General features: G+C 54.5%; 3 protein-coding genes across 3 annotated transcripts; 2 read left to right on the forward strand and 1 right to left on the reverse strand.

Moving 5' to 3' along the window:
* The first annotated feature begins 72 nt into the window (after nucleotides 1–72).
* On the forward strand, nucleotides 73–15,022 carry BBK36DRAFT_1136072 (midasin). The gene is made up of 4 exons (XM_024892855.1): nucleotides 73–7,313; nucleotides 7,363–7,368; nucleotides 7,392–7,697; nucleotides 7,753–15,022. Exons 1-4 carry the CDS (start codon nucleotides 84–86, stop codon nucleotides 15,016–15,018), a joined length of 14,808 nt encoding a protein of 4,935 aa, XP_024747652.1. The 5' UTR covers nucleotides 73–83; the 3' UTR covers nucleotides 15,019–15,022.
* A 1,546-nt stretch (nucleotides 15,023–16,568) lies between these two features.
* On the forward strand, nucleotides 16,569–17,492 carry BBK36DRAFT_1143157 (Isochorismatase hydrolase; the record flags this gene model as incomplete). Its single annotated transcript, XM_024893578.1, has 4 exons — nucleotides 16,569–16,596; nucleotides 16,673–16,688; nucleotides 16,838–16,891; nucleotides 16,988–17,492. 4 exons carry the CDS (start codon nucleotides 16,569–16,571, stop codon nucleotides 17,490–17,492), a joined length of 603 nt encoding a protein of 200 aa, XP_024747653.1.
* Nucleotides 17,493–17,876: 384 nt separating this feature from the next.
* On the reverse strand, nucleotides 17,877–19,836 carry BBK36DRAFT_1124678 (hypothetical protein; the record flags this gene model as incomplete). Its single annotated transcript, XM_024891180.1, has 3 exons — nucleotides 17,877–18,510; nucleotides 18,589–19,591; nucleotides 19,644–19,836. The coding sequence occupies 3 exons, from the start codon at nucleotides 19,834–19,836 to the stop codon at nucleotides 17,877–17,879; spliced, it is 1,830 nt and encodes a 609-aa protein (XP_024747654.1).
* Between the last annotated feature and the right edge of the window lie 148 nt (nucleotides 19,837–19,984).

The following is a 19,984-nucleotide window of genomic DNA, read 5'->3' on the forward strand; positions in this document are numbered from 1 at the left end:
ATAAAAAAAAAGTCATTGAAAAAAAGTTCAAGAGAGCATCAAACGAAAGAACGGCAAATTCGTTCGACGAAGAGAGCTCAATCATGGCCGTGATTGATGTCTCTCGGCAGAGGAGGTCGCTCCTGCGGGACGCGGCTGCTTTGGACCATCTGCCCACTGAGCTGCTTGAGATTATCAAGCATCAGTCGTCGACGAAGCTCTTTGACGCTGTAGCGGAAGCGGCGCTCACACCAACACTTACAGAGCGCCTCTTCGTGCATTTCGAGGATGTCTTTTCCGACATCTGCGCGCGCTGGATCCTCAACGCCGGCAATGGATCACGACGACTGTTGATTGCATCGGCCATTGCCCGGATTCTACCGTTTGCGCCCTATCTGTCGACTTTTCTGAGGTATCCTGGCAAGGCGGGAGAAGAGGCTGTGCAGGGGCCTTCACTTCACCTGGTGCTGCCGGCGCTCGATGGTGTTTCCATGCGCTTGGATGCAGATGCGCTATTGCAGGCTCTACTAACATACTGGAGGCTTTTCAGCTTCGATCTGAGGACGTTCAGCTCATTAATCTCACCCGATTACCTGCAGAGCCTGTTTGCGCATGAGAGCAGGGCAGTGAGATATCTGGCGATTCGCATCTTCTGCCAGCTGTTTCACGCCTCCGACCACAAACTGGAGTCGCTCACCGAAGCGCACGTCGGCAATGCGAATGCCATCACTGCTGACTTCGACGGCGCATTGGTGGACTACGGGTTTCTCTCACTCCATGAGCACGCACGTGCTAAGAAGGTCATCTCGTTGCGCCAGCAGGTGAAGCGATATGTCGAAGAGTCTCAAGGCGAATGCCCGCCGCTCCTCCAATCCCTCACCCAGCATGCCGTCTCCTATGGTAGAATCGTCCTCCCGCGACCATCCGTGCCCACTGGCGGCCCATCAGATCTCGTCATGACAGCGACGACCACCAACAACCTCGAACGCCTTGCTGCCATGATCCGCAACCCCGAACCTATCCTTCTTCATGGCTTGCCTGGCAGCGGAAAGACGGCGCTTGTCCACGAGATGGCCAAGCAACTCGGCATGTACTCCGGCATGGTGACCCTTCACTTGAACGAGCAAACAGACGCCAAGATGCTCATCGGCCTTTACTCGACAGACTCGAAGCCCGGCAGCTTCTCATGGCGACCAGGTGTGCTAACCACAGCGATCAAGGAAGGCAGATGGGTTCTGGTGGAGGATCTTGACCGCGCCCCCACCGAGGTTCTCAGCACTTTTTTGCCCCTGATTGAGCGCAACGAACTGTTGATACCGAGCCGAGGGGAGAGGATAAAGGCTGCGAACAGCTTCCGCCTCTTTGCGACTGTGAGGACATCCATGGGTATGAACGGACGCGAGAACCTGCCTAGCATTGTCGGCATGCGGTTTTGGCAGTCTCTGTATACGGAGCCCATGGTTCAGTCCGAGCTAGAGGAAGTCGTTCTTCAGACGCATCCTATTCTGAAGAAATTCCTTCCTGGAATCATCGCCGTATACGGCCGTCTGGCTCAAGTCACCAGTGGTCCTCGCTCTCTGTCTCGCGGCCGAGTCATGGACCGACAGATGAACTTGAGGGATCTGTTGAAGTGGTGCCGGAGACTGCAGGAGTGCCTGCTGGCTGCAGGATCAACGACCGGAGAGGAACCCATTACCGAAACTACGCGAGACTGGATGTTCATGGAAGCGGTAGACTGCTTCGTGGGCAGTTGTCCAGATGACGAGCTTGGAAGACAACTCACGTATGCCATTGCTGAAGAGATGCATTTGTCCAAAGAACGGGCAGACCATTATTTGACTGCCAATATACCCCCTTTGGAAGAGAATGATGCTCACTTTAGCATTGGACGAGTTCAGCTGAGGAAGAAGAAGACGGTGAACCGGTTGCAAAAGTCGAAGCGACCGTTTGCGAGCACTTCTCATGCAAAGAAGCTCTTGGAGCAGATTGCGGTAGCTGTCAAGCTCAATGAGCCGGTGCTTCTCGTCGGAGAGACTGGTATAGGAAAGACGACTGTTGTTCAGCAGCTGGCCGAGTCGCTTGGCCACAAGCTTATTGCGGTCAATCTTTCACAGCAAAGCGAGGTGGGCGATCTCCTAGGTGGCTTCAAGCCCGTCAACGTCCGGAGTCTGGCTGTGCCCCTGAAGGAAGAATTCGAAGATCTCTTCGCAGCGACCGGAATATCAGCCTCCAAGAACCAGAAGTATCTCGAACAAGTCGGAAAGTGCTTTGCCAAGGGACAGTGGTCAAGACTGTCCAAGCTGTGGAGGGAGGCGCCGAAGATGTTCCTCAAGATCGTTTCTGAGCTTGAGAGGGTTCAGCTGGAGAAGGCCGAGGCGAGGAATGGGGATGATGCACAGCCTACCAAGAGGCGGAAGACCCAGTCTAAGCTACAGGCGCTCCTAGAACTGAAGCCTCGATGGGATCGGTTTGCCCGGACTCTCGAGCAGTTTGACATCCAGATTTCCGGATCAGGCAGCTTCGCATTCTCCTTTGTGGAGGGAAACTTGGTAAAGGCCGTCAGAAATGGCGACTGGGTTCTTCTGGACGAGATCAACCTGGCTTCACCGGATACCCTCGAAAGTATTACAGACCTCTTGACCGGCCCGAACGAGAGACCGTCTCTCCTTCTCTCTGAAACAGGAGAGATTGAGAAAATCGTGGCCCACCCGAACTTCCGCATCTTTGGCGCCATGAACCCAGCAACCGATATTGGTAAAAGAGACTTGCCTATTGGTATTCGGTCCAGGTTCACTGAGCTATATGTGAAAAGCCCCGACAAGGACTTGAAGGACCTGCTTACCATCATCAAGACATACCTGGGCAATGGTAGCAACAAGAACGATCAGGCGGGCGATGATATTGCACGTCTCTACCTCAACACGAAGCGAATGGCAGAGGAGAAGCGCTTGGTTGACGGAGCGAACGAGGTCCCTCATTTCAGTCTGCGTACGCTGACCCGGGTGTTGAGCTATGTCAATACCATAGCTCCCTTCTATGGCTTGCGTCGAGCAATGTACGAAGGATTCTCCATGGGTTTCTTGACACTATTGGATCGAAACTCTGAAAAGATGCTCCTGCCCCTGATTTACCACCATCTCTTGGACAAGCATGGAAATCCGCAATCCCTCTTATCACAGCCTCCAAAGCACCCCGGCGACGGCCGCCAATATGTCAAGTTCCAGAACCAGAGCCGGGATCGACAATACTGGCTGTTCCAAGGCGAGCAGACACCTATCGAGCGAGACGACTATATCATAACCCCTTACGTGGAGAGAAACCTCCTCAATCTTGTCCGAGCAACCTCCACGAGGCGCTTCCCCATCCTGATTCAAGGCCCCACGTCGGCCGGTAAAACAAGTATGATTGAGTACCTGGCAAACTTTACTGGAAACCGATTTGTCCGAATAAACAACCACGAGCACACCGACCTTCAAGAATATCTGGGCACATACATCTCAGGGCCAGATGGGAAGTTGCGCTTTCAGGAGGGTCTTCTCGTCCAAGCTATGCGGCAAGGACACTGGATTGTTCTCGATGAGTTGAACTTGGCGCCGACTGATGTTCTCGAAGCCCTCAATCGTCTACTGGACGATAACCGCGAGCTGTTGATTCCCGAGACGCAGGAGGTTGTCAAGCCTCACGAGAACTTCATTCTCTTCGCTACTCAGAACCCCCCTGGTCTCTACGGAGGCAGAAAGGTGCTGTCCAGGGCGTTCCGCAATCGATTCCTTGAGTTACACTTCGATGACATTCCCGAGGATGAGCTGGAGTACATCCTTCAGCAGCGCAGCCGCAACACCTCTCCTCCCGACTGCAGGCGTATTGTCAATGTCTACAAGGAGCTATCACGGCTTCGCCAGACGAGCAGACTCTTTGAACAAAAAGACAGCTTCGCCACTCTCCGAGATCTGTTCCGATGGGCTCTCAGGAAGGCGGATACTCGTGAAGAGATTGCTGCGCATGGTTTCATGCTGCTGGCCGAGAGAGTTCGCAACGATGAAGAACGAACTGCCGTCAAGGAGATCATTGAAAAGGTCTTCAAAGTTACGCTCAACCCACATGATCTTTACTCGGCGGAATTGGCGCCCGAACTGAAGCAGATTGCCCATCGGGCGAATGCGCAAGGCGTTGTCTGGACCCACGCGATAAGGAGGCTGTATGTGCTCGTCTCGCGAGCTTTGCAGAACAACGAGCCTGTTCTCCTGGTTGGTGAAACTGGATGCGGCAAGACAACAGTTGTGCAACTGCTCGCCGAGATTCTAGGCAGACAGCTGCATATCGTTAACGCCCACCAGAACACAGAGACCGGAGACATCATTGGTTCTCAGCGTCCCATTCGAAATCGGGGCGCCATCCTTGAGGCTCTGGATGTCGACGTTACTGAGGTATTGAGACAGTGCAATGTCGATGTATCTGGTTCGCCGGCAGATAGGCTGGAGAGATACAAGTCGCTTGACAAAGCAGTTCTGGATGCCATACCCGAGCAGATCAGAGAGAGGATCTCAGCAAATGAGACGAGGAGCATGGCCCTGTTCGAGTGGTCTGACGGTGCCCTGGTAGAGGCTATGCGAGGTGGTCACTTCTTCCTCCTCGACGAAATCTCCCTGGCCGATGACTCAGTTCTGGAACGCCTCAACTCCGTTCTCGAGCCTCAGCGGACGCTACTCTTGGCCGAAAAAGGAGTGGACAATTCCTTTGTCGTTGGTGCGGACGGTTACCAGTTCTTCGCCACTATGAATCCCGGTGGTGACTTTGGTAAGAAGGAGCTTTCTCCAGCTTTGCGAAATCGATTCACCGAGATCTGGGTTCCTCCGTTGTCAGACAGCGATGACATCTACGACATCACTCGAACTAAACTGATTGATGCCGCCAAGAGCTATGCTGAAGCCATTGTTCAGTTTGCGGCCTGGTTTGGCGCTACATTCCGCCCAATGGCCACTGCTCCATTCTCTGTGCGAGAGGTCCTCGCTTGGGTTCAGTTTATCAATGCATCAGCAGGCGAAGATATCGTCGTTTCGATAGTTCACGGAGCTGCTGCCATCTTTATTGATAGTCTGGGTGCCAATCCGTCTGCTATTTTGGCGACAGATACCAATGCCATTCATCGTCAACGAGTGGACTGCCTCAACAGACTGGGACAACTCCTTGGCCGAGATGTTTCTGCCGTTTACCAGACTCACCCTGAGCTTGAAGTTACCGAGTCTCACTTGACCATTGGGGGATTCAGCGCGTCTCGAACAGCAGCGGCTACGACTCCCTCAAGCTTTGCCTTCCATGCACCAACCACGCGTCTCAACGCCATGAGAGTGATTCGAGCAATGCAAACTCAGAAGCCCATCTTGTTAGAAGGCAGTCCTGGTGTCGGCAAGACTTCTCTGGTGGTTGCCCTGGCCCAGGCCTGCGGTCAGCCCCTGACGAGAATCAACCTGTCAGACCAGACTGATCTGATGGATCTCTTCGGAACGGACGTTCCCGTTGAGGGAGAGGAAGCAGGCAACTTTGCCTGGCGAGACGCCCCCTTCCTCCAAGCTATGCAGAAGGGCGAATGGGTTCTTCTTGACGAGATGAACCTTGCGTCTCAGTCTGTTCTCGAAGGATTGAATGCCTGTTTGGACCACCGTGGCGAGGTCTACATCTCCGAACTCGACCAGGTTTTCAAACGCCATCCAAACTTCCGCCTCTTTGCAGCCCAGAATCCCCACCACCAGGGAGGCGGCCGAAAGGGTCTTCCAGCTTCATTCGTCAACCGATTCGTCGTCGTGTATGCCGATGTCTTCAAGGACGACGATCTCAAGATGATTGCTAGCCACAGCTTCCCCCAGCTGTCTGACGAGGTGGTTGGTCTGCTGATCCAATTTGTATCACAGATTGAGCACCATCTTTTGGTTGAAAAGAGCTTTGGTGCGCAAGGTAGCCCGTGGGAATTCAACCTTCGAGATGTACTCCGGTGGCTGAACCTGCTGAGCTCGTCCGACCCGCTGCTCAAGACCCGCCATGTTGAAGACTTTCTTGACATTGTGATTAGGCAGCGCTTCCGCACTGAGGCGGACCGTGCTGAAGTGGACAGGATATTCCGGCGCGTCATCACCTGGCAGCCGCGATCTCGCCACTTTTACCATGATCTTGGGTCTCGATTTGGTCAAGTTGGCCTGGCTCTGCTGGACAGGAACTTGAACTCCCAGCCTGAGAGACTTCCCAGTATTGACATCGTGCCAAGGCTACCGGAGCTCGAGTCCATCATGCTTTGCGTGAAGCAGAATATCCCTTGTATCCTCAGCAGCCCTTCAGGATATGGTAAATCTGTGCTGCTCCAGTACGTTGCAGCGCTTGCCGGAAAGCCGCTGGTTGTGTTCCCCATGAATGCCGATATTGATACCATGGATTTGGTCGGAGGCTTTGAGCAAGCTGATCCTTTGCGGGAGATCAATGCTACCATCCGCAACTTGCGAGATTTCCTCCAGGACTCCGTCATGTCAGTGGTTCCCGCGCAAGCTCCGAGCGAAGTGCTCCAGCTGCTTCATCAGCTTGACAACTACAATGGCGACAGCGATAGCATCATCACGATTCGAAGCACGATAGAGGCCTTGCTTCAGCAGATCGCTGCGGGTTCGGAAGTGTCTGTCTCGCTTTCTCGAGCTTTGGAGATTCTTCACAAGCCTCTGGTGCTTTCAAACCCTCGCTTCGAATGGCTGGACGGAGTCATTGTCAAGGCCCTGGAGACAGGCCAGTGGCTCGTCTTGGACAACGCCAACATGTGCAATGCCTCCGTCTTGGACAGACTGAACTCTCTGCTCGAGCCCAATGGCTTCCTCAGCATCAATGAGCACTGCGGCCCAGGAGGAGAACCCAGAATCGTCAAGCCCCATCCTGAGTTCCGGATTTTCTTGACCATGGATCCCCGCCACGGCGAGCTGTCTCGTGCTATGAGGAACCGTGCCATTGAGATCCACATATACGTTCCGCCGCCGGCCCTGGACGCGTCTCTTGCCCGGATGTCGCATGTTGAGAGCTCTCTCCAACGATACCTCAAATCTACAGAGTGCTCAGACGCCTTATTAGCTGAGGGGGTCGACCCCGAGGCCTGCCAAGTTTCTCTCGAGAATCTTTCTCTCCAGGATGTCACTCTTCTACCCAGGTTTGTTAGCTCGGTGACCGCTGAGCGCGCTTCGTACGTACAGCTTGTGCAGGACTTTTTGGCCCTTCTGCAGTCACCCCTTGGATCGCGCCTACAGACCTCTCTCAGAGAGTTGTACTCGAACTTGGCTGGTGTTGCTTCAGATGCACTTGCATATACCCAGGTAAGCCTTTCCTAACCCCTTTCCTAGCTGTTCTTGTCGCTGACTCAACTGCTAACATTCAAACAGCCTCTGCATCCTCTTAACAATATCACTATCAGCAACATGCTTCCCTCGGTTGATCTAGCCAGGTGGAATGCTGCTCGATTTGATACCTATCGACACTTGTACCAGATCCAGAGCATCATCGACGCACAGCAAACGCAAGCTCGCTCGGCGAAGTTGGTCTCTTTGAACAGACTGCAAAGATCCCTCATCAGTAACCGTGTTGCCGCTGTGTCGAAGGACTCTACTGTGAAACTGAGCGTATTCTTGTCCTCGGTCCTGAATGCCTTGATTGAGTTCTTTGGTCTCGAAATGATGTCTCATGATACTTGGGAGGTACGTAATAACCTTGTCGCATTAATCTTCGAAGTATCTGCTAACGGTATATCAGGGTGCTCAGTTCATCAGAGCTGTCCGGTGCTATATCGATCGCACGATTGCTCTTGCTACCAAGAGTGATTTCGATGAGGCCACATTCCAGGCTCACTTGGCTCAGGGTGCCGCACTGTTATGCAAACAAATCCAAGCTACTCAATCCGACAATAACCGCCAGCTTTCGTCCTACATACTGGGAAGATTGGAGGCCGATTTTGACAGCGGGTTCAAATTGAGCACCGGGTTGAGTATGGAGTCGCTCTGGAACTTGATGAGGCCAATTCCTATTCCAGATGGCTCAGTCCTTGACCGGTCTGTTGAGCTTGACCGACTGGGCACCAGGTTTGACAGCCTACGATGGAAAGCCGGTGCTTCTATTGGCGATCTGTCAAAGGCTCAGCAAACTCTTGAACAAGCTTATAGAATCGTCAGAGATGGCGTTCTGACAGCCGATGGACTGGTGAAAGACCTTACCACTGGAATAGAGTCGCTGGAGAGCCGCATTGCAGACGAAGAAGCGGAACAGTTGCCCTTCTTGGCACATGAATTCGAGACCTTGAGGCAACTCGACATAATTCGATCTGTGTCGCCCAACATGATGCTGGACAGCGGATTCCGAGATCTCTCCATCCTGTCAAATGTCCCCACCAAGGCACGGCTATCACTCGTGAGCGCCACGAAAGAGGCTGCACTCTTGCAAGCGATGGATACTTTGGTGCACCAGGGTCAATTCCCGTGGGATGGTACTCTTACGCCTACCTTGTGGTCAAAGCTGCAGGCACTCGGTGGAGTGAGCCTTGGATCTTTGGCATTGCTTGACGTGGAATTGCCGGCTATGGGACGACATATTGCTTCCCTGTCTGCTGAAGTGGCAGCCGATCCGCTGCCAAAGTTGAACAGTATTCTTCAGCAGCTGATCTACGAAGTTTTTGGCGCTCACGCCGCAAGCCTTAAGCAAGCTGTTATCCAGGCTTATCTCACGGCAGAGGAACAACTCCAGGCTAATGGCGAGTCTTCTGGCGTCTTCGATGCCTTCTTACGAACCATTGAGCCTCCCCATCTTCAGCAGGTAGCTGAACAGCATCTGATTCCAGCGCTGATTTCTTTGCTCGCAATGAAGAATGATGCTCGGCATGCATACTTGTCTGCACTGGCGTGGACTCAGTTCAGCGTTGGAGTACTCAAGCTCTACGTCCCTGACCGTGTCTTTGATCCTCAGCTACGCCCAAAGATTGAGCGAGAGTTCTTTGAGGAGCTTCAGAATAGCATATCTGACAAGATATCCTCGCTTATCGCCTTTGAAAGCAAGTTTACTGGGCAAAAGACGAATGAACGTGTCGAGTCGCTCAACCGAGAGCTTTCCAGCATGGGCCCATTGCCCGAGGAGGTCCAGCCAGTGTTCCGACCAGAGCGATCAGAACTTGTCCGCTTACACGCTGAGTTTTCTAACGTCCTGAAGGCTATCACGAGTCCTGCTCTTCGAGCAGCACTTGAGTCATCCAACAATGACATCTCCGCTGTTGATAAAGAAGGACTTGCATTGGTCAAAGAAAATGTCAAGCGCCTACAGGATCGACTTACGGCTCGATTTGAAGCGTATCAGGATATGACCAGGCCTGCTGCGAACCTTTTACAGTGTCTGCGTGTTGGCCTGTCGCTCTTCGATGCAGCTGCGGCTTCGTCCTTGACATTGCCTACGAAGCAGCTTCTGGACCTAACCCCGTTCTTTGGAGGGTCAACCTGCGATGTCTCCGTTCAGTCGTCTTTCGAAAAGAGCTTCGAGCTTCTCAGCCTCGTCCGAGTTGCCGTAAACGTCGAAGGAAGCGACTGTTTCCAGCCAGGTGTACGCGAGGCAATTTTCGATTGCTTCCACCGCTTCTACGATGACTGGAGCAAGAAGCTCGAGGCTGACCGAAAGGCGGAAGAGACAAAGGGCAGCCTTTACCAGTTCCGTGGTTCGTTGGAAGACGAGGAGGAAATTGACGAACAGGAGTTTAACGAGCTGTTCCCGACATATGACGCCGATAAAGAGGTCGCTGTTAGTTCAAGCAACAAGAGGGACGCTGTTCGCAACATGTCTCTCAAGGTTGCTGAAGCTCACAGGAAAATCTTCTTGGACAGAGAAGATGCTCAAATCTCGATTCGCAATTTAAGCAAAGAAGTGGGCAATCGGGTTGCGAATGAAACCAAGGTTCAGCCATACCTCGATCGTCAATTGAACGGCAGGATGTTGGCAAGCACAACGCTTCTGCTCGACGAAAAGCTCAAGCGGCTGCAGACGACTGAAAAAGACAAGTCGTACAGCTTCTATACCAGCCCCAACTTGCCCGAAGCCCGACAGCTTGTGATCCTCGTTGGCAAGATCAAGGCGAGGTTCCGCGAACTGCAGCTTGTTGATGAGATTGGCCACATGCAGCCGCTGGCGGATGTCATTCAAAGCTGCAACAATGTTCTCGATCTCGTCCACGAAGATCCTTTGGCCAAGATCCTGCCCAAGGTGGAGCATCTGCACGCTCACGTCTACGAGTGGCAGTTTGGTGGGTGGGCGAGCAAGGTGTATGCTGTCCTCTCGCTGTATAACGCGCTGACGGATACAATTGTTCGTTGGCGACGATTGGAACTGTCGACATGGGCCAACTTGTTCGAGACGGAGCAGGGAAAATGCCAGGAAGATGCTTACTCGTGGTGGTTCATTGCCTATCAAGTGGTCGTCGCCGTTCCTCTCTCCATGGTCGACTCTCCTGCTGAACTGAAGGAGTACGCCGTGTCACTTATCCAGAGCTTGGAAACGTACTTTATGACGTCCATTGTGGGCCAATTTGCAACACGTCTGTCGCTTCTGAGACAGCTCCAGAGCCATCTTCAGCTCCTCATCCAGGACTATCCTACTCTGACGGTCATCTACCATGCGCTTACAAATTTCATCTTCTACTACGCCCGCTACGAGAAGGCCGCTGATGATGCTATTCAGAAAGGCCGAGCCTCGCTCGACAAGAAGATGAAGGATGTTTTACTCATGGCCAGTTGGAAGGACACAAACATCAATGCTCTTCGAGACAGCGCCAAGAGATCCCATCAGAAGCTTTTCCGTATTGTCAGAAAGTTCCGTGGGTTCCTGGGTGTGGAAATGAAGTCTGTTATCGAGCAAGGTCTTCCCGACGAGGCAATCTCTCCACTCGCGGCTGTGGCTAGCCAGGTCGAAGTCAACGTACCCGAAGCCGCTGTCGAGTCTTTGAACAGGGCACTCCCTGGCTGGCTTGAGAAGCGCAAACGTCTCGGCAATGTCGCCATGACCGTGTCTGTGATGCAGAGAATCGCTGCCAGCCCCGAAGTCAACAGCTCTGTTCCCCAGTCCCTGGATGCCTACCTTTCCAGCCTGGAAGAGTCAATGGCAGAGCTGAAGAAAGAGACGCCCTCAACCTTGACCGACGAGAACAAGGAGCAAGTCAAGCACATGAAGACGAGAAAACGCAAGCTGTTTGCGGACACGCTGCGGGACCTTCGCGGCATGGGTCTGCGATACAACCTTGGCCAGGACAAGCTGGCTGAGCAGGAATCGCTTTCTGTTGTGCTTGCTTCAACCGCGCCATTGGAGTTTTCTGGTTCCAGCATTTTGAGCGAAGCGGAGTATTACTTCCACAAGACTCTTGATCTCGCGCCAAAGGCAAGGAACGCTGCTCGGGAACACTCTGAGGACCTGACTGGCTCTGAGGTAGCGCGAAGCATTGGTTTCGTGGAAGGGTTTATCCACTTTGCCCTGTCTCAACGCGAGAGCCTTGCGAGCGTCATGTCTGCTTTTGGATCCCTGCAAAAGACTATTAACCAATTCCAAGATCTTGGCAGATTCGACAGATTGGGTGGCCTCTCCCGAAGCGAAAGAAGCACCGATTTGCCGCGCTTGCTCCCGTGGACCGTTCAGGGACTGAAATTTTCAATTCTCTTGCTCGGCGTTCATGCAAAACTCGGCAACCTCGATCACACCGCCGTCATTCAAAAGCTACAGTCGTGGACCGATACCTTTGAGAAACATGCGGCGAAGCTCGGCGAGTCAGGCAGGCTTCCTACGCTGCTTACATCCGATGTACACATTAGGCTCGAGGAAGATGTCACGAAAGACTTGGGCGGCCTACAATTGACTGTCGACGAGGCTATTCAGAGCGATCCTGGCGTTGGCTTCATTCTTCAGCAACTTCGGGTTTGGAACCATGTCACGCACGAGCCACTGGAAGCTCGGGGCAATACGATGGACCTCTTGGGCTTTGCCGAATCTGTTTCAACGCTCTGTGACACCGTCCTGGTGGCCGTAGAGAATGCAAAGAAGGCTGGAGCAGAAATACCGAGAAAGGAGGACGAGGCGGGCTGGTTGAAGAAGCATAATGACGCCGTTGTCGCCATGATTAACCAGCTCTACATGAACAATGTCGAGAAGACGGTTGAGCAATGCATTCGCGCCCTGCAGAAGATTGATCTGGGACAGCCGCTTGCAAGCATGGCCGCGATGAGTGCCATTACCGTTGCATCGCCGATCTTGAGTCAATTTGCGGCATTATGTCAACAGTCCATTGCGGTCAGTCTCGATATCCATCGTGCGACTGTGAAGATGGCCTATGGCATGACAAAGGCCTTTACGCACATCGCCTCACAAGGGTTCTGCATGCCACAGGAGAAGTCGGACGAAAAGTCAGGTTCCGAGGGCAAACTGGAGTCTGGCACCGGTCTCGGTGATGGCGAAGGCGCTGAAGATATCAGCAAGGATATCCAGGCCGACGAGGACCTCTCTGAGCTCGCACAGGAAGCGAACAAGGAGAAGACGGGCGAGATGGAGGATGAAAAGGACGCAGTCGACATGGCGGACGAGGAACTGGAGGGAGACATGAACAGCGTGGATGGCGCCGAAGAGGACGATGACGACAAGTCCAAGAATGGAGACGAAGACGAGGAGGAGGATGCCATGTCTGAAGAGGCTGGCGACGTGGATGACCTTGATCCCACTGCCGTTGATGAAAAGATGTGGGATGGGGATGACGAAAAGGCAGAAAAGGACCAAGAGGGCGATAAAGCCAAGGGGCAGAAGCAGGAGGATGAGCAGATGGCGACTGAGGGAGAGGCGAAGCCAGACGACGGGGAACAGGAACAGGATCAGGATCAGAAGCCCGAGGGTGACGAAGCTGAAGAGCCCGAGGCCGAGGAAGCAGGAGCCGAGGAAGAAGACGTGCAGGCCAAGGAGGAACTCAACCGCCAAGACCAGACAGTGGAAGAAAACGACGCGCTGGAGCTTCCCGAGGACCTCGATATGAACCTCGACGAAAACGACGAGGCGGGATCGGATGACGACGACCTGGATCTCATGTCGGACATTGAGGAGGACAAGGAGCAAGAAGAGCAGTCCAAGGATGTGGAGGCGGTGGATGACGAGGAGATGGATGAGGGTGCCAAGCAAGAGGTGGAGCCAGAGACTGCGGTTGAAGATGAGGTCAGCGATGCAGAAGAGGTTGAAGAGAATGTCGGCGTCGACGAGATCCAAGAAGATGTGGACCCCGAGAAGGAGGGAGAAGAGAAGGCGGAGGAAGAGCAGGCGGAAGAGAATCGTCCAGAGCAGCCGCCCACCAAGGAGGAGGAAACCAAGGCGGATACTGACAATGCGGCGCCCAGCGACGTCAAGAGCTCCGGAATCGACCAAAACGCAGAGTCCATGGACATGGACGATCAGTTCCAAGCCAAGGCAGCTCAGCAAGATGCTGGCGACATGGGAGACGGCGCCGCTGATCAGGATACGAGCGCCGGCAACAAGGGGGCGACATCTCGATCAAAGGAGACGACTGATCAGCCCGAAGACGGCGACGCGCAGGAAGAAGCTCGCAGCGACCCCTTCAAGAAACTGGGTGATGCGCTGGAGAGGTGGCACCGGCAACAGCTCGACATTAAGGATGCAAATCCGGAAGAAGAGGAGAAGCAGCACGGGCCCGAGGCCGAGGAGCAAGGCCGACGCGAATTCCAGCACCTCCAGGATGACGATGCGGCGGAGGATACTCAGGCTCTCGGCAAAGCAGACAATGAAGAGGCGCAGCCCCTGGATGAGTCTATGGCGATTGACGAGGAGAAGCAGGACCCGACCAGCCATGTGATGGAGGAGGATGAGGACGAAAATGGGCAGGACGAGGAGCCTGACAAGATGGACCTCAGCGAGCCTGCCGAAGAAAACGAGGATGCGGGTATCAAGGACGCCGATGACACTCGCACGGGTGTGAAGACGAGACAAGGTGCCTACAACAGGGAGCCGACACCCGAGAACGACGAACAAGAGGACGAGCAAGTGAAGAAGGAAGGCGAGGGAGAAGAAGAAGACGTGCAAGACGCTTCCGCCCAGCTATCGACGACTCACCTCTGGGAAGACCAACGACCGCTGCGCGACTTTTCGCAGTGCCTGGAGCAGTGGACAGAGCTTCAAACCAAGTCCCACAGCCTGTCGCTGTCGCTGACGTCGCAGCTCCGGCTGATTCTCACGCCGTCGCAGTCGACGAAGCTGTCGGGCTCGTTCCGGACGGGAAAGCGGCTCAACATCAAGCGCATCATCCCGTACATTGCGTCGAGCTACAAGCGGGACAAGATCTGGATGCGGCGCAGCATCCCGACGAAGCGGACGTACCAGATCCTGCTGTGCGTGGACGACAGCAAGAGCATGGGCGAGTCGTCGTCGGGAGCGCTGGCGATGGAGTCGCTGGTCATGGTGTCGCGGTCGCTGACGATGCTCGAGGCCGGGCAGGTGGGCGTGCTGGGCTTCGGCGCGGACGTCTTCACGGCGCACCAGCTGACGGACCCGTTCGCGTCCGACGCCGGCGCCAAGGTGCTGCAGCGGTTCAGCTTTGGTCAGGACCGGACGGACATTGCGCTGCTGATCCGGCAGACGATCGACACGTTCCGGGCGGCGCGGCAGCGGTCGTCGGGGGGCGCGGACCTGTGGCAGCTGGCGCTGATCCTGTCGGACGGGCTGACGCCGTCGTCGGCGCACGACGCGATCCGGCGGCTGCTGCGGGAGGCGATGGAGGAGCGCATCATGATTGTCTTCATCATCATGGACGACACGGGCAAGAAGAAGGGGGACAGCGTGCTGGAGCTCAAGGAGGCCAAGTTTGTGAGCGAGGGGGGCGAGAGCCGGGTGGTGATTGAGCGGTACCTGGACACGTTCCCGTTCCAGTACTACCTGATTGTGCACAACTTGGAGGAGCTGCCGAGCGCGTTGGCGGGATTGCTGAGGACGTGGTTTGCGGAGGTTGCTTCTTAGGCATATGGATCTTTGGTGTTGGTGGGTTGATTTTGGTTTGTGTTTGGGTTATAGAATTCGGTTCTCTGGTTGGTGGCTTTATGCATAGAATTGTTGTTATTGTATTGGGATTTGGCTTAGATATGGTCTTCTTTTTCAGTTGAAAAGTTGTGGGATAATTGATTCAGCGATCACATTCAGTTTGACACTCATCGGGCCTGTGAAATCTGAATTGACGCCATTCCGAGTTCTCTCCCCCCCTGCGCTGCGTCACCTTGCACAGAACATCGGCACATCTGCAAGCCACGCAGCAGCATTACACAAACACAGATCCGACACCTGCATGTGAAATTGATCCATCAAAACCGCCATCCAAGTATTTGAGTTTTTTGTTCTATCCTGCTTCCATGCCTGTATTAATCAATTTGTCAATGTAGGCATCCAGGACAACACTTTTGTCTCATATATCAAATGTTGATAAAAAGGCCTCAGTTGAGACATAGTATACTATATACTGCTACTACTATCATACATGATCCAGAAACGGGATCTGAAAGTCCAGGGGTCCTATTCCTTGCAGGAACCCACAGCTACTACTATCATGATTTGGAATTAGCATGTTACTACTACCCTCCCGTTGCTGTTTCTGTGCCGAGATGATATTAATGGGTTGACTGAGATGTTATTGGGTGCTGTACACATTGGTATTTCAGCTTCGGTTGATGGATTTGCCAGTGCGAGACAACATTTCATTTGTTCCCGCTCCAGGACCTCGGTTGTAGTACTAGTAAGGTACCTAGCAGTATGTAGTAGTACTAGTAATGTTTGTCTCATATATATGTCTGCCTGTCTGTCTTGACCGCTCCGTGACAAGAGGCCCGAGACATTTTCACGTCTGTATATGTACGTATCCGAATACTAGGCGCTTTCCATACAATGTTCCATGCAGAAGAAGCAACATACCTTATGGCTTGACTCACACAACCCCCGGCCCCCCTCCCAAATCCCGAAAAAGATCCGTAACGAAGCACCTATTCCTGTCTCACAAAACTCAAATCATGGCGGTTCAGCTACATGCATGCATCGAACCGTAAGATGGAAACTCCAGAAATCAAATTCCGGGATTCCAGAATACTAGTAGAGCCATTCGTTTGGAGTTCACATGCCTTGCCTTTGTCCCAAGTCTGCAGCCGGGCCTTTTGTCATCTCACTTTTTATTACTTAGTACTAGCCCCAGATTTGCCTTCCCCCCCCCCTCCACCCCGCCAGATCTCTCACAAACCAGCTTGCCGAGCCGAAAGTATTAATTCATCGGCTCATCTCCAGCAAAACTTCATCTCTTCCTCCTCTTCCTCTCTCTCCCCATTGCAACTCACCACTCTTCTCTCATCAGCCGCCTTCTCATGACTACCTGACTCTCCCTCTCCTTCATGCTCTTGCGACGACCGTTCTATTCCTTGCTACACCGCCCTGCGATACTGCCATCTGCCACCCTCACCACCACACACCTTCCTTCCCTCTCCTCCGCTCTCTCATTCTCCAGCTCTTCAATTTTGAACAACAACAACAAAATGGCTGCTCCTACGGAATTGCGGTTCAGTAAGTTCAAACAAGACTCCAATCAAGCCCAAACATGCGTATAGCAGAGACTCACCAGTGCCTTTTTCATCAACAGAGAACCCGGCCATCTTGTAAGTGGCGACTCAACCACACCCAACATCTCCTCTCCTCACCATCATCATCATCATCTCCCCAACCAATCCCGCATGAAACCGCAACGAATCGCACACAACCAAACCAATCATCCAGAACCAGCAACTAACAAGCCACCCAATCACAGCATCTGCGATATGCAAGAAAAATTCCGCAACGTCATCTACGAATTCGACAGCATGTAAGCCTCTCCCCCTCCACCTCCCTCAACACCAAACCTCCCACCACCAACCACCAAAACCCCAAATCCGCTAACAACAACAACAACAAAAACCAGCGTCACCACCGCCGTCAAGCTCCTCACCTACGCCCAGTCCCTCTCCATCCCCGTCCACACAACCACCCAGACCTCCGCCAAACTCGGCCCCACCGTCCCCGCCATCGCCGACCTCCTCCCCGCCCCTCCCCACGACAAGACAAAGTTCTCCATGCTCGTCCCCGGCATCGCCGCCCAGCTGCCGCCCCAGTCCCGCGTCGCCCTCGTCGGCATCGAGTCCCACATCTGCATCTCCCAGACCGCCCTCGACCTCCGCGACGCCGGCCACTTCCCCTACGTCATCGCCGACGGCGTCAGCTCCTGCAACCGCCAGGAGGTCGCCATCGCCCTCGACCGCCTGCGCAGCGAGCCCGGCATCACCGTCTGCTCCTCCGAGGGCTGGATGTACGAGTGCTTGGGCGACGCCTCCCATCCCTTGTTCAAGGGGCTCATTACTGTCGTCAAGAGCAAGCTGAGTGAGACGTCAAAGGTCTTGAGCGTGCTGCCGCCTGCTCCCAAGATGTAACTATTCACCAAAAGTCTTTTGCCGTTCTGTGTTTTCATCTCTGGCTCTACTTCTTCGCTTCTTGGTTGGGATTCATCTACTTGTATATCGCATCTTGTTTATATTGGGCTCAAATAGAAGGCAGTCGATGTTCCGAATACAATCAAACGTCACCATCAAACAGCTACACACAGGGAGGCGTCTGAGGCATTGGAGGCATTCGGCAAAAAATTGTCGACACTCATTGGTTTTTTTCTTATATCCCTAGCTACTGCGATGGACACGACGGCAAGGCCCGTGCAAATCAGCTCCCTCATAGAGGCCTCATTCACCCGTCCAGCTTGATCCCACAATATCCGCACTAACGCAAAATCAGGCCTCGTCCCTGCTTGAGGTGCGGCGCCTCTAATCGGCTGCGGTCGACGACTTGTTTGGCTTCGCCGGCGGCGTCATCCAAGGAAAGGCCGACGCTGCTCCGACAGGATTATTCGCCGTCCGGGGTAGCGACACAGAGCCAGAAGCTGCTCGGACACTAGAGCCGGAGCCCGACTTTGCCGCTTCCCCCTTGGCTTCCCCCGGCGCTGCTTGCCCCTTGAGGTCCCACCTGATGCCATTCCCAGCAGTCGAGCTTTCGCCGTTCATACTGGCCTGGCTCTTCCGTCGACCGAGCTCCGACTTGGATGGTAGCGGGGGCTCATACGAGGCGCCCGTGCGCGCCGACGAAGATCCCGACTTCTGCGCCTTGAGCACCTTCATGTTGCGGCCCCGCGGCGCCGGCTGATATCCGCTCAGGGGCTCCGTCTCGCGCTGGTTCGCGCCGCTGCCACTGGGGTTGCGCCACGAGCCCCAGATGCCCGACGACGTTCCCCGGCGCGACGTCTCAGACGCGCTGGATCCGTCCCTTCGTCGGCGCTCGGGTCCGTTGGCATCTCCCCCGGACTTTTCCGTTTCCTCTTCGTAGTCGGGTACACTATTCGCCCGAGCACGTTCCGAGGGCTCGGAATGTGATGTCGCCGGTGACGCCTGGCTTCGCGTTTCGCTGCTTCCCGATTCCTTGGTCGTCGTCGCTGCGGAGCTGGGTGTGGTTGCTGCCGTAGCCGGAGTCGTGACCGACGACGCAGCGGCCGCCTTCTCTTCGCCCTCTGCTCGGCTGCCGTCTCCAAAGACGAACGGCGCAGCATTGGCATTCAGCTTCGGTCGATCCGGCGTGGCATTGCTCGTGGTGATGTGGCGGAACACCTCTTCGTCCTCGGGGCGGATAAAGGGAACTCGCAGCCGGTCTCGCTCGTTGCTGTAGAGAACCATCGTATTTTGAGAAAAGAGGATATCGGCCGCGTGCGCCCTCAGAGCATCGCTTCCGATGAAGATGCGCACTGCCTTGGACGTCGTCTGGCTCGGTTTGGTCTGCTCGCTGCCGCATATTTCAAAGCACACCGACATGGAGGGGACCGATCCGGCAGCTGAGTCTGATCTGCTGCTGTGCCGTGTGATGACGGCTTCCGCAAGATAGACGTCCAGTCTAGCCCTGTACACTCCGTTGACGTCTCGCTGGAACTCATTGAGGAAATCCAGCTCTTTCACGAGCGAATAATCAATGGTAGACTTCTGCGAGCCGGTGCAAATGTCCGCATAGAGCAACGTCCCATGGGCATAGTCCGTCGTCAGCCAGCAGCGAACAATGGAGGGAACAGTTCCCAGGACGTAAACCGAAGCGGGGAGACCAGGCATGTCAAAGGAAGAGTCGTCGTCGTCTTCATCGCCCGTGGCAAAGTTGGTGTCGAGGCCGATGCTACTAGCTCGACCTGACGCGACAGAGTGGTGAGAGTGCACCGAGTGCCCGGCCGAGCTGTGTCTGCCGTCAGACTTGTGCGACAGTGTCCGTTCCATCATGAAACCGGGCCGGACTGGGCCAAAGTCGCCAGAGTGCCGGTTGTTGTGGGCACCCCAGTTGGAACCGTGCAACGCGCTTTCGTCAAACCGGACGCTGTTTGCCCGTGAAGCCGCACCACCGCGCCGAACTGGCTCCTCCTCTGCCGGGCCCAGGTGTAGAGATCCCAGCAGCTGCTCGCCCTGCTCATCCAAGTCGTCAAACACGTCGTTCTGCGAAATCTGGACAGGTCCTGGGGTATAATGTTAGTCGAAGGTAGCTGGGGTGTACAGGGCCACGCTCACCATGCTGCGGCGTCCCGGCCAGGACTCCCGGGAAGGGCGAGTTCCACACGGACTTGAGCGCAGAATCATCTGCCTGGCGCTTCTCTAACCTGAGGATTCGTTCTGCATGGTTGGCTTGGGCGTACTGGACCTGCTTCAACTCCATCTGCAGGTTGTACAGCTCTTCTCGGGAGACGGAAAAGCGGGGGTCCATATCCGAAGGATCTCAACAAGAGAGGCCAAAGGGGACATGTGAGAGCGCAGAGACGAAAAGTACAGGCCGCTGGGCAATGAGTGTGTGAACACGAACAAGGTGTTTCGAAGGGCAGTATTAAGCTTAGGTATAGACACAATGAGACCGA

The sequence above is a fragment of the Trichoderma citrinoviride genome (assembly GCF_003025115.1).
Source record: "Trichoderma citrinoviride strain TUCIM 6016 unplaced genomic scaffold BBK36scaffold_11, whole genome shotgun sequence".
NCBI lineage: Eukaryota > Fungi > Ascomycota > Sordariomycetes > Hypocreales > Hypocreaceae > Trichoderma > Trichoderma citrinoviride.